We start from the raw sequence: 14703 nt of genomic DNA, 5'->3' as shown, positions 1-14703 counted from the left end.
CCAGAAAGAGTGGTATAGAGACAGGTGTCTGATTTTCAGAGCCCTCCTGAATTTTGGGGAAGGCAAGGTCCTCCCAGAGCAATCGGGAGTAAAAGATTCCTGCCCCCAGCCAGCACTGGCAAGGTCTGTGATCAGATGGTTGAGAAGGTCATAAGCATCCCCCCTTCCCATAAACCATTTTACCTGCAAGGCCTCCACTGCCGTGATGGGGCCTTTCTGATACTGATGAGTCATTTGTCACCAGTGACTCTGGCTCACCTCTCATTCTGTGTGGATGGTCCCCAGTCAGTACAGACCCAGCAGTAGGGAGCATGGGGCTGAATGATTCAGATCTACTTCCCTAGGAGATGGACCTACCTCCTTTCCCCTTCCAGCCTCCAGGGGTCCTATAGAAGACCATAAAGGCTCAGGTCTTCAAAGGTATTAAGGCTCCTAACTTATTAAAATCAATAGAGGTTAGGAGCCTAAACACCTTTGAGGATCTGGGCCAAAGTGGCTACTATTCTCCATAGGGAGACTTACAAGATATTTGTCTGCAGGCTCTCTTTTCAGTCTCCCTGGTAACATGCTCTTCCCCTCACAGGGCCCCTTCCCTCAGGGTTTGGCCCAGGGACTGGTGAAGGAAATTGCACCCAAAAGGGGCAGCGTAAAGTCTTAAAACCTCTCCTGCAAGATTCTGCCCTTTAGATCCTCTAAAGAGGAGAACTTTGTAAAGCTGGGGCTTTCGATGAGATACTTCAGACTCTCAGCTAAGCTTCCCAGAATTAAGCACAAATGGGAATCTAACTTCACAGGTGCTTATGTTTTTAGAAAATGAAATAACAGCAAAACCCTGCAAAATTGAAAAAGATCTGTGCAGTTCTTCAACTGGTTTATGAGGGTGTCATTAAGGTGGAGTGGGAATTCCCTATCAAGATCTACTTGTACCTAATATTAAACCTGCTTCTGTCTCATAACAGTAAAGGGCATAGTCAGATCAGCCAAGGGAGTATTCCTGCAAAAGCAACAGAGACTAAGATCAGCAATTAGGTTAAAGCTGGATACAGGAGCCTTAGCCATGAGAGTAATGACTGCAGTCTCTATGCAGCTCTGTGCTCACCTGGAGGCCATTGAGAGCATGCACTAACACCCAATCTCCCCACTCCAAGCAAACAAACAAAAGCCCTACTCCATAAAATCTCCTTTAAACAAGATTTTCCTAGCAACTTTTTCAGGACTGTTGCTTTACCTGACTGACTTTCTGTACATTCAAAATTTCCAAAGACATGGCTTGGGGGTAACTATAGGTCCACTTGAGGGAACTGGAATTGCAGGCTACCATCCAATATACTTCCAAATATTTTGTTGGTAAGCTCTTTGGAGAGGATAGAGACAAAAGTCACTGAGGCACCTTTAAAAGTCGCTCTGGATTTTGGGTTTCCCAAATATTGGCAGATCTTGAACTCCATGAAGGGAGCTTCAGGGCACGCCTTCCTCTATGGGTGATTGACCTCAGAAAATGAGTGCTTGAGATAGTCAGGGAAGGATATTTGATAGAACTCACTCATTCTCCCAGTGACAAGTTTATCCTTTACTCAAGGTAAGTTAAAATAAACAAATACTATCAACAAGACCTTTGTAGCATCAGAAGATGAAGGGTGCAATGATCACAGTTTCTTACACTGGAAAAATACAACACATTCTGTGGAGAGACTGGTATTTTGGTAAGGGCAAAAGATTCTATATAGTACAAAGAGAAACAATGTCATGCAGCCCATTTTAGATCTCAGGTCTCTCAACAAGTCCATAAGATGGTCAATATTCCATGTGGAAATATTGGGCATTATCTTCTCAAAACTTCAGAACATGAAAATAAGCCTCCTGGAGAGCTACTGAAAATATGATTGGGGAGAGTCGCCCAGAAAGTATTTTCAATACAGAACACTCCTTTTCTGGACTCATAAATTCTACATGGTTTATTCACAAATGTCATATGATCCCTCCCTTCAAGTGAAAGTCTAACCTTATCTGACAACCTTCTCATCACATTATGTAGAGCCCAGCAGTCATCACTTAAAAACCTTCAAAAACATGGGTTTGAACGAACAAGTGGAGGGACCAATTACAGCCTTCATAAAACTCCAGCATCTCAGTTGTTGCCCATGACCATCTTTGTTTAAGAAGAGAAAGAGAAGAAGATGATTTGCCAAACATTAGCACATCTCTCTGAAGATAAAATCTAACTCCATTCCTGGGATAGTTGGTCTCATGTCTCAATACCTGGCACAATTCTTGCTTTGCTTCCAGACCACAATTACAGCAAATCAATATATAAAGATCTTGGTCCAGATCCAATACTAGAATCTCTTGGTGAAATCATTCTTAATATTTAGCATTATCTGATGTCAAATCCAAAGAAGCCTGTTCATCAGCACAGATACTAGAACCCATATAGGGGAACATATTGTGACTCCTATATGTCTTTAGGAAGGTATAATAGAAGGAGACATGGAGTATAATGTCTCATGTGATGGACCCTCAAATTGACTACTCTATTTCTAGCAGATGATTCTCCAGAAATGTGATGTGTATATAACTGCAAGAAGACAGAAAACATTCACAACTGCTTATAGTACTAGCCTTGTTCATGTTCTGGGCAGAAACTCTCACTCTGTCTCTCAGGAGTCTGTGCAAAGAAGGAAAGTCAGGCTGGCTCAGCAAGACACACATAGAACTGAGGGAATGCAATCGAGACCATCTAGCCTTTGTGCATCACAGGCCAGGTTGGAAGCCTATGGACACACACAAAACACAGTGTGTAACAAAGTGTGAACGAATGCACCCTGTATTCACACCCTGAACATTATTGTAATAATCTTTGTACAAAATATGCCTTGTGAGGTATCACTTGAAAAGTAATAACTCACTGGTTAGTAATATGGTGACATGTATGTAGCAACATTATATGTAAAGTTATGAACATAAGATGAAATTATGACTGAAATGTGGTTACCATAATGGATAAACCTGTTTCTCAGAGAGAAGGGACACGCTGACAGCTCTAGTCAGGAGTCATCAAAGTTGATGGATAGTCACCTGTCAAGTGACCATTTTTTGACAAAGAAAGGGTACAGTAACAGATGGATCTATATTTTAGCAAACAGCATAGAACCTCTTTCACCATGAGACTCCATGACTCCAACCTCAGAGCAGGAATGAACTTTACTTAGATGTAACCCTCAGGAAAATGCATTTCAAAGGGTGCCTGGACTATAAAGTGAGGGGCAAAACCACCTCAAGGTATCTCTCGCTATCTCTTTCTCTCTCTTTCTCACCTAAGAAGGCAAAGGAAGTAGCCATTTGACTTTGGGAGAGATCCTGCCCTGAAATTTGTTCAGCCCTGTTGCTGAGAGCATGTGGTAAGGATTTGATCTTGAACAAAGTCTAGTTTAAGTTTTAGCACTAGAAAGCATTTTATCTTGTAATCATTTCTGACTTTAATGCCTTGTACTTGTAGTCACTTAAAATCTATCTCTTTGTAGTTAAATAAACTTGTTTTATTCTTTAATCAAACTAATTCAGTTTGAATGCAAAACTGGATTGTGTGGGTCATTCCCTGTAAAGTAGCAAACTGTTGGATATTGTTCCCTTACAGGAGCAATGGACCTATAATATCAGGACTGTCCAGGAAGGGGCTGGACAGTGCAGAAGACACATTTTGGGGGACAATTCAGGACTGGGAGTATGTTGGGTCACCCTGCAGGTAGTAACCAAGGCTGCTGAGGTCAGTGTTGCTGGCAGGCTGCAGCTATATGCAGACACTCAGGGTATGATCTGCATGCTGTTTGGCTGTTTGTGAGGCGCTCAGGTTGAGAGCTACAGCAGTAAAGCATTGTGAGGCACCCCAGGTTGCAGAGCAGGTGCTGACACAACCCCTTACTGGTCTAAATTGCACCCCAAATGTGATACAGGGATTTTTCCTGAACCAAAATCCAGTGCTGCCTAACTCATCAGCTGGGAAGCTGAAAGGAAAGAAATAGAGTGTCGCATTCTAAGAAGGTGATTAACGCCCTCCTAGCATCTCAGAGGAAATTCACAGATGATGTCTATATATCACTTGAGGTTTAGGTGGGTGTTAAAAGGAACACACATCAAAGCAAAGTCAGCTGAAGCAAAGGACAGTCTAGTGTTTTTACAAGATAGCCTGACCATGGGGCCCAAGGACAACACTTCTTGGAAAGATAAGTCATCAATTGCCTGCACATTGCACTGGAAGAAATCCATCCATCACATAACAGATTTCTTATCAGTCATCTGGCAATGTACAGATCCTTGTCATAATCTCAGTCTGTGTACCAATAAAGCCACTTTTCAGTTTCATAGCTGGTAGGTATCTTCCTATTCTCACTGAAAGTATCTTCCCTACACTCTACCTCTTTGTCCAATGAGGTGTCAGAGCTTGGTGTGCTGCCAGTGAAACTTCAGTTACATATTCTATCAAACATTTTATGAACTAGCCAGATGTTCATCCCCAACGTCACCACAATCTTCCTCATGTAATAGGTTACTTCACACCTCATGTAATAGGTTACTTCACACCTTCTAGTTATTTTTAGGAAGATCACACTTAATTCAGATAGTTTTCTTTTATAAAGGTGCTCTTTTTAGAAAAGGTTTCTTGTTAAATTATTTTGTGGGTGTGAGACAAGACTCAATAATGCATAGTTGGATTCAGATTGTTTTAAGGTTAATGATAGAATAACTAAATTAAACATTTGAAATTTGTAGAAGAGTATGTCAAGAAAATAACTGAATATTAGAGTAGATTTTGAATTAGAAAATGTATAAGCTAGTACCATGTGCAAGTAGGGAAATGGTTTGTCTAGTGCCATTCCATTTGAAAAAGGAATTTTTTAATTTTGGCATTGGTATCTTCCAGGAACTGAGGGCAAGCCTGACATTTGTGGTTCTCACTTTGAACATTTATGGATACAGCAGAGCATCCCATTTGACATTAACTTATTAGCTTTGTGAAAAAGAGCAGAATACCTGTAGCTAAATTAAAAATGGTTTACACTAATAATCTATTGATGAGTAATAACTTTTACAAGGTATGCATTAGGTGATGGTTTCAATCTAAAAAATAATGGTCAGGTAACACATATGCCCACACACATTAGTATAGGAAAGAGCTTTGTGGCTATAGAACTTAAGTGTAAATGCTGAATAATGAAGGTATGAATTCCATGAAATTTGGGTAATTTAAAAAAGATCATCTTAGCACATTTTAAATACTATAGTGGGAAAATATTGCAGAAACATGACTGAGTCTAATTAGTGAAGAAACATTTGGAGAGGAACTTTTTTTATTACTAAACTTTTCTAAACATTCATGTGAAGTAAGTGCAAACTCTTTCCCTGATTCTACTGTTTATATATTATAGGTTAAAGCGGCAACTGGTGAGGAGGTATCAGCGGAGGATCTTGGAGGTGCTGATCTTCACTGCCGGTAAAACAAACAAAACCCCCTGGGGCTTGTCATTTTCCAAACACCCCCTTTAGTTTTTAATGGGGCTAAAAATGAACTGATCAAAAGATTTTCTGTAGCAGGTTGGTCCACCTAGTTTAGTATCCTAGTCCAGCAATGACCAGTAACTAATTCTTCTTCGAGTGCTTGTTCATGTCCATTCCAATCAGGTGTGTGCGCATGCACGGTAGCCGGAAGATTTTTCCCATAGCAGCCTCTGTCGGGTCGGCCTGGGCACCCCTGGAGTCATGCCTTCATGGTGCTCAATATAGAGCCCTGCCAACCCGCCACCCCTTCAGTCCCTTCTTACCGCCAGTGACGGTTAGCTGGAATGTCCCATAGCCCTTGCTTAGCAAGTGCCTTTATCTCCATTTTTTGTGTATAGTTCTCTGTAGTTCGTTGTATAGTAGTTAAAGTTAGTTGGGGGTTCCCCCCCTTCCGACTCCCCGGAACTGGGGTATGCCGTGGTCCCCGGGTTTCAAAACCTGTGAGGTCTGCGCTAAGCGCATGCCAAAGAGTGACCCCCACACTTCTTGTCTAAGGTGCCTAAGGTAAGGTCACCAAAAGGACCGGTGTAGGATCTGCTGCAAGTTCCCTCCCAGAACTATTAAAGAAGGAGAACAGCAGCTTAAGGTTCTCCTAATGGAGGCAGCTCTTTGCCCCCACTCAAACCCCGGGTCGGGAGACCCCACACACAGCACGTTGGCGCGGAGTGCCCCGGGACCGTCATCCCAGGAACCGGTGCCAAAAAAGGATGACTCCTGAGACCGGCACGGCTCTTCCCACGGCCAGTCGGCCAGGCACCAGTTTCAGTCGCCAGTGCCACAGAAGAAGAAGAAGACGGAGGGAGAGCGTTCTCCCACAGCTAAGTCTAAGGAGCGAATGGCTGTGAGACCCCAGTTGGGCCACAGCACTAGGTCCCCGGGCAGGGCCGCATTGACTCCTGCCCAGGCGAGGCAGTTGAGTCCGGGCCCATTGCGATCGCCGGACTCTACTGGCCAGCAACTGCCGCTCCCCTTGACACCGGAGGCTTTCGAAGCGGCTCAAGACTTGCTGCATCTCACAGCGCCGTTCTCGCCCCCTAGCACAGAGGTGGCTCCGACCCCAGGTGTAATCAAGAGGGAAGCCGGCGATAATGTCCCGGCGCTCTCCTCCTCCATGGCACCCCCCGGCACCGACACCTCTGGACGCTCCTCCGTGGTCTTCGTTTTCGGAGACCTCAGGGTTGGAGTCAGATACTTACCGTTCTGATAAGAGCAGGAGCAGGAGGTCCAGGTCGCAGTGGGACAGACGGGCTTACCCGGCGCCGTAGCCACTGCAGTGGCAGAACCCCTCTCAGTGGCCCTTCTGGACTCCCTGGGCCTTTCACCAGAGCCAGGGAAGAAACCAAGGGTCCCGCTCAGTGGCGATTTCGGTGGCTTCGGCCATCTTTATCCCACCGGCTGGAGCGACCAGCCACTGAACCACTGCCACCGACGTCAACACCATTGGCTGCAGCACCGTTGCTGGCTTCGGCACCAGCCGTGGCTTCGGCGCCAACATCAGCACTGGCCTCGACAGCGGCTCCAGTGCCACCAGCAGTACCAACAGCGACCCCGGTACTGACAACGCCACCAGAGGCACCGCCGACGCTGACACCGGCACCAAGTTCGGTGCCGACGGCCCCATGACCAAGCACGGCACCATCCATGTCTGCTCCTACACAGGATCCCCGAGAGTCATGGGATCCATTGGGTGCTGATGGCAGGGAGCAGACTAGCTGCCTATTTACTTTTAAATACAGCAAAAAATATCCACCTCCCTTTCCATTTCTTATAAGGAGTCTTGAAGTTTAAATCTCCTCAGTGTGATAGATATGCTTGCTTTGATCTGGTTAGCTCTTGGAAGTCCAGGGGCTCCAGGCACCATGCTCCCTATTGACAGCTCTGTCCGCCATTAGGGAATTTTTTCCCAAGAACCCCCTGTAACATTTCGTGAACCCCCAGGGGTTCATGAACCCCAGTTTGGGAACCACTGTTCTAACCTAAGCCACACTCCAGCGGCAGGGGAAAAGCTTCACTCATTAGATGTCCGCAGAGCGCTAACCTTCTACATCGAGAGAATTAAGCCATTCTGAAAGACGGTCTAGTTATTTGTTGCAGTGGTGGACAGAATGAAAGGTCTTCCTGTCTCCTCTCAACTTATCTCATTATGGATCATGTCCTGCATCCGTGAGTGCTACAACCTGGTGAAGGTGCTCACTCCTCCAATCACTGCGCACTCCACCAGGGCTCAGGACTCTTCAACGGCGCTCCTGGCATGCAGGAAATCTGCAGAGCAGCAACGTGGTCCTCCATATACACTTTCACCACGCACTATGCGATCACCCAGCAGACCAGATGCGATGCAGACTTTGGAAGAGCAGTGCTCCAGTCAGTGGACGGCTCCGACCCCACCTCCTGAACTCGGGCTTGTGAGTCACCTAATTGGAATGGACATGAACAAGCACTTGAAGAAGAAAAAACTGTTACTCGCCTTCTCGTAACTATTGTTCTTGGAGATGTATTGTTCATGTCCATTCCAATACCCACCGTCCTACCCCTCTGTCAGAGTAGCCAGCAAGAAGGAACTGAGGGGGTGGCGGGTCGGCAGGGCTCTATATTGAGCGCTATGAAGGCGCGACTCCAGGCTGACCTGACAGAGGATGCTATGGGAAAAAGCTTCCGGCTACCATGCACGTGTGCGCGCACACACCTGATTGAAATGGACAACACATCTCGAAGAACAACAGTTACGAGAAGGTGAGTAACCATTTTTTCAGAGGAAGACAACCCACTTCCATAATTTACCAATCCAGTAATTTAAATGTACACATTTAATGCCCATAGCCCCCATCCAATGATAGTAGTGGAAATTGTACTGAAAATGGTGTCCCTGTGCAATAACTAAAGAAACTCTAGGAAGTCTCTAGGTACCATGTTTGACCCCAGATCCCCAGACTCTATGGTGTTGTATTTTACTGGTAATACTTTATCATCGGCTATTCAAAATTCGTTTTTTATTTAAGACTTGGTATTTTTTATTTTGGCATTTTTGAGATTATGGAATTGGTAATATTATAAGAACTTGTATGACACCCACACTGCCATACTTACAATAGAATGAGTCTATCATATGTTGGAATAAAGTTATTGTTATTATATATCAACTGCAATAACATGCATATTATAGGTACATTTCTATTGTGCATTCTGTGTTTTATGTTATTAGGTTATTAAATCATGGAAAAGGTCATACATCTTATACCTTCTAGGATTCTTTCCTTTATGGTCAACTGTAGCTTATTGTACACTAAATCAAAATGGCCAGTGATAAAAGGAACATTTTTTAAGAGTCTATACCATCAAAATTGAAATAACTATATACTTTCATGTTCTCAGAATGGGGAAAAAAAAAAGCAAAATTTAAGCATTCCTTTATAATACAATGAATAAATAAGCTATTTTTGTACTTCAGTTTATTGGTGATTGAAGTGTTATTATTAAGGCAATTAATAATATTTTAAAATCACTGTCAAATTTCCCCCATAATTTCAGTTATTTTCATTCACTGTTTTAACTCATATTTTAGAAGTTTAGTATTGAAATTTTTCTTCCCTAATAGTTCTTCATTCTTCAACATGCATTGGTTTTTATTGTTGACTTACTCATAAGTGTTGGGCTGCTCAACCTAGATTTTATTTTAAATATTGAAACACTTTGTATTTTAAATCCATGTAAGGAACTACATGGATGGTGCAAAAATGTATAAGAAAAGAGGAGTGCAAATATGATGTCTGCCACCTTTGTGGTCTCTTTACAAAAGTAAAAAAAATTGAAACTGTATGTTAAGTTAAGTTCCTAAATATGGATTTGGGAGCCTCGTTTTAGGCATCTAATTTTTAAAATCTTGGCCAAAGTATTTTAAAAACTCTCATTTTTATTAGTTTTTGTGTGTATGTGTGGTGTATATTACATATATATTTATATTTATATATATATATTTACATCTGTGCAGAAAGTCTGGTGTAACTGATCACTATGCTTTGGATGACAATCATGCACTTCATCTAGCTAGGAAAGTTGTGAGGAGTTTAAATTACCAAAAGAAAGTAGATGTAAGTATATATGTGAATTTTTTGAACATAATGCATTTTCTAAATTAAAATGTATAATTTTTCCTTTTTTTGCTGTGTTATAGCCGTGCTGGGCCCAGGATATTAGTGAGACATGTTGGGTGAGGTAATGTCTTTTATTGGACCAACTTCTGTTGGTGAGAGAAGCTTTTGAATAACATAGAGCTGGAGAAGGGCTCTGTGTAGCTCAAAATAAGAGATATTATCTTACCCACCCTGTTTATCTAGTTTTTCCTTATTATTTGTATAGTGCATTGGTATGTCTGACATTAAATACATTTTTGACATTGAAAAAAGACACAGTTCCTGTCCCAAAGAGCTGTCTGTCTAAAGGTCTAAACTTGCAAGTATGTGCCTCTATATGCAGTCCTAGTGAAACTGATGGGACTGCATGCAGGCGTAAGCAGGGGTTTGGGGTAACTGTTTCAGAAATATACTCTAAATTAAGGTAGGCCCAATTCCACAACATACTTAATTTTAAGCGTATGAGCAGTCAGTCCCATTGACTTCAATGGGACCTCCTCATGCTTAAAGCCAGGTACATGCTGAAATACCTCCTTGAATCTGGGTTTTAGAACAAAGGAAGTGGAGAGGGAGGGGGTGTAGTCAAATCATTAATAATTCAGGTTCATCATGTGTCTTGTTGATTTTAAAATAATGGGGTAGGTTTGATGTAAAGGGTGGATGGCTTGTAGTGGAGGCAGAGGTGAAAGTAAGTCGGTACGCCCCAGTATGGTGTACCGGCAACAGCTGGTGCACCGTACGGGGTGGATAGGCTTCCCCTGGCGGCGATTTAAAGGGCCTGGGGCTCCTGCCGCAGCTACTGCCCCGGGCCCTTTAAATCGTCTCCGGAGCCCTGGAGTAGCAGCGGCGGGGTTCCGGCGGCTATTTAAAGGGTCCGGGGCTGCGGCAGCCGCTACCGCCCCAGCCCTTAAAATAGCCGCCGGAGCCCCGCCGCCGCCTCCCCAGAGCTCTGGCAGTAGGACTCCGGGGACGATTTAAAGGGTCTGGGGCTCCAGTAGCCACTACCACCCCGGGCCCTTTAACTTGCTGCCGGAGCCCCACCGCCGCCTCCCCAGGGCTCCGGCAGCAGGGCTCCGGGGACAATTTAAAGGGCCCAGGGCTGTAGCGGCAGCTGGAGCCCTGGGCCCTTTAAATCACCGCCCAAGCCCCTGGCTGCCGCTGCTACCCCGGGGCTCCAGCAGCAGGGCTCGGGTAGCGATTTAAAAGGCCCAGGGATCCCACTGCCGCTACCCTCCGGGGCCCTTTAAATCGCCACCCGAGCCCCACTGCCGGAGCCCTGGGGTAGCAGCGGCAGCCAGGGGCTTGGGCGGTGATTTAAAGGGCCCAGGAGGGTAGCGGCAGTGGGATCCCCGGGCCCTTTAAATCGCTACCCAGCTGCTGCTACTGCAGCGGAGCCCCGGGCCCTTTAAAGCTCTGCCAGAGGCTGGGGTCCTGGGGTAGCAGCGGCAGCCGGGAGCCCCCTCCGATGGTGATTTAAAGTGCCCGGGGCTCCGCTGCGGTAGCGGAAGCTGGAGCCCCGGGTCCTTTAAATCAGCCCCGGGGCTCCCAGCCGCCTCTGCAGCTGGTAGCTCTGGGGTGATTTAAAGGGCCCGGGGCTCCCAGCTGCTGCTACCACAGCCCTAGCTTTAAATCCTGATTTAAAGCGCCCGGGGATTTAAAGGCCCCGCCTCTTCCGGTAGAGGCCATGCCTCTTCCGGTTGAGGCCCCGCCCCCTCCTAAGGACTCCGGAGTACCGTTAAATCCTTTAAGTTACTTTCACCCCTGAGTGGAGGAATTGGCTTAAGTCAGAGGGTCAGATTGAGGAGATAGAGTACACTGGCTGAAGGAGGAGAGGGTATATAAACATAAGTAATGGCCTGGAAAAAATATTTTCCTGTTTATAGTGTGCCAGTCACCCTGGTATCTAGTTGGGGACAAGGGTACAGATATGCAAATGAGAGAAAGATGCAAAAGTTTTGGTAAAGTGGGAGGAATTGTCAGTGTGGAGTATGGGCAGAGGTGAGGTGTGCAGTAGTAGGAGTTAGGGAGAGAAAGAAAGTGAGGACTGATGCTGTTCAGACCCTTCAGTGTAAGGGGCTTGAACTTGACGCAAAACAAGGTGGGAAGCGAGTAGAGTGATTTGAGCATGAGTGGTGAAAGGGTAGCTATGAACAGGGTAGCTGGGAAATTCACTAGGCTGTTTTGGCTTATTATGGTGTGAAATAATTTCTTTGTCATTTTAATAGCTTTATTAAATTGCTGCAGGTGACAGTGGAACCATCAGAAGAGCCTTTATATCCTGCTGATGAATTATATGGAATAGTTGGGGATCAGCTTAAAAGAAACTTTGATGTCAAAGAGGTATAGATAAAAATGTAGCTGCAAAATACACACACAAAATACTTTTTACACTCAGTTTCCTTGCAGGAAGGCATGCTTCGTTTATTCCTCAACATTTGTCTTCAGAATACAGTATTGGGCTTTCTAATGTTCTAAATGTTCTTGTTTTGGTAAGCCCAGTAAAATGTCATTGCATTGTTAAAAATGTAACCCTTTTCTGTTATTCTGTTGAAAAAAGCATTAACAAAGGTTAGAGTTTAATAAGTATTTTAAAACTGTTGCCAAGACTACAGTTAACTAATATGTTTGCAGATCTTCTATACCACGTGGCCACTGCTCGGATACAGTATTTTAGCTTTCTTTTTTTGCTAATTCTGTAGAGCTAAATATAAAGGATTCTGTCCTGATTTAAGGATTCTGGAGGCCTCAAACATAACAGAAATAGTTCAGCTCTCCCAGCCACACAAAGGGGTCTCACCCTGCAGAGTGCTGCTCCACAATATGTAGCACTACTTTGCACATCTACTGATCACAACATGCTCTTAGTGGACCCTAAGGCCTCAGTAACTGCACAGTCAGTTTACACACGGTTTATGGGTTGGGGAGGACTGCATTCTCTCCAAGCCCTCCTGCATAAGGTCCCATGTGCAAAGCCTATTTACTCAAACTTTGCCTGCAAGACCAGTATTTGGTCTGTAGTTAAGAGTCCTGGCTTGAAACCTCCTTTAAATACTTTTCCAGGAGACATGAAGTCTCACTTTCATTACGGGGACACTGAAGTACTTTAATACTCCAGTTTCCTATTCTTTAAAGTTGACATTTCTTTTGTCATGTGTCTTGCTGGTTATGCTCATATGATTAGTCACAAAACCGAATCTTGGTAATTTTAAAACTGATCATCCATTGTTGTATGACAGGTCCCAAAAATAAGCAAAGCTTCATATGCATGTACCTCTAAAGAGACTGGCAAATGCATATATGTAGCTTTTTCTATCTTTGAAATATATAGTGAGTGTATCCATTTGTGGTTAATATGCCTGGAAAAACCAGTTTTTCTATCTGATGTGGGAGTAAACAGAAGAACTTGCTTAAAATTCAGTTTTGAAGGTGTGTAAAGTTTGGGACCTGATGTTCTCAAGCTTTAAATCTCCTTTAAAAGAGACCCTCTTTTCATGAAAATAGAGGTAAAGCATAACTTATAAGGTAAAAGGGTTCTTTTCCCCCAGCCTAACTTTTGCCTGCCATCAAAATGAAATGGTTATTTCAAAATCCCTTGACTACATGATGACAAGTTAAATGTCAAAGTGCACCCTGTCTTTCTAAACAAATTTTAGTGCAAACTAAAATAAGGAGGGGAGCCTAATTTTCCTCTTTTTCCCCCCCCTTAAGGTCATTGCTAGAATTGTAGATGGAAGTAAATTTGATGAATTCAAAGCCTTATATGGGGATACGTTAATCACAGGTATTTAGAACATATATATATTTTTTAATTATTCTGTAAATATTTCTCCCAGTTTTACAGGTGGGATCATTTTGTTTGGCTCACCCATTGTGCTGAGCTTTAAAATTATTTAATAATAAAAAAAATTCTTTCCTCAAGAGACACATCATTGCATCAAGGAAATAGTATTAGCTCTGCATTTTTTATAGTGAAATCAAAGTACCTGAAAATTTGTAACTTTTTGTTGTTTTTCTTTTTTCCCTGTTCAGGATTTGCTAGACTATTTGGTTACCCAGTAGGAATTATTGGAAACAATGGAGTTCTCTTCTCTGAGTCAGCAAAGAAGGCAAGTTTAATGTGTTATTGAGCCTCTTTTCAAATTTTAATTGAACATTGTTACTGAGAATTCAACTATTGAACCAGAATTTCCAAGAGGAAAAATGGTCTTTTTTTGTAATAACTGATGGACTTGTCTGTGTGGGTATCTGATGTGAACATGAAATGACCAAAATTCCTTGATAGACTTTGAAAGTAATTGACTTTATTTTATAAAAGATGGTGTTACCATAACTGTTTCAGATAAGAGGTAGACATGGTAAGAGGAAAGTATAGTTACAAGAAGAGCAATCAAAGCTGTATGGATATGACACAGTTGAAGTAATAAATTCTAAAACCTCCAGCTGTTACAGGAAAGTCAATACAAATGCTTTAAAAAGTAATTGTTAGATGAAATTCTAACCCTTTAAAATTGAAATGTTACAGTAAATCATAATTTTTCTAGTGATTGGCAAGAATTTAGTCCCAGTCAAAATTTCTAGTGTACTCTTATTTCTCATTCTGGTATCCAATTTGTTGGCTTACAATAGGTTTGCTTTTCATACTTCTCCTTGGTAACTCCTGAAATAAACTAACTAATAAAATAAATATATAATGTACATCAGGGATCGGCAATCTTTGGCACGCAGCCCGCCAGGGTAAGCACCCTGGTGGGCCGGGCTGGATTGTTTACCTGCCGCGTCCTCAGGCTCGGCCGATCACGGCTCCCACTGGCTGCGGTTCACCGCTCCAGGCCGATGGGGGCAGCAGGAAGCGGCGGGCAGCACATCCCTTGCCCCGCGCCGCTTCCTGTAGCCCCCATTGGCCTGGGACGGCGAACCGCGGCCAGTGGGAGCCGCGATCGGCCGAACCTGTGGATGTGGCAGGTAAACAATCCGGCCCGGCCCGCCAGGGTGCTTACCCTGGCGGAGCGCATGCCAAAGG

General features: G+C 43.8%; 1 protein-coding gene across 1 annotated transcript in view; it reads left to right on the top strand.

The window, feature by feature from the left end:
- The window catches only part of MCCC2 (methylcrotonyl-CoA carboxylase subunit 2), an 85900-nt gene that overhangs the window by 41611 nt on the left and 29586 nt on the right, over window positions 1–14703 (top strand). Inside the window, exons 8-12 of the mRNA XM_065406596.1 lie at window positions 5424–5488; window positions 9542–9641; window positions 11928–12023; window positions 13392–13464; window positions 13713–13789. Of these exons, the coding sequence (XP_065262668.1) occupies window positions 5424–5488; window positions 9542–9641; window positions 11928–12023; window positions 13392–13464; window positions 13713–13789 (411 nt within the window). The remainder of the gene's footprint in view (window positions 1–5423; window positions 5489–9541; window positions 9642–11927; window positions 12024–13391; window positions 13465–13712; window positions 13790–14703) is intronic.

This window comes from Emys orbicularis, chromosome 6 (assembly GCF_028017835.1).
Source record: "Emys orbicularis isolate rEmyOrb1 chromosome 6, rEmyOrb1.hap1, whole genome shotgun sequence".
Classification (NCBI taxonomy): domain Eukaryota; kingdom Metazoa; phylum Chordata; order Testudines; family Emydidae; genus Emys; species Emys orbicularis.
Note: the sequence above shows the minus strand (reverse complement) of the source record. Positions and strands in the feature narration are given on the sequence as shown.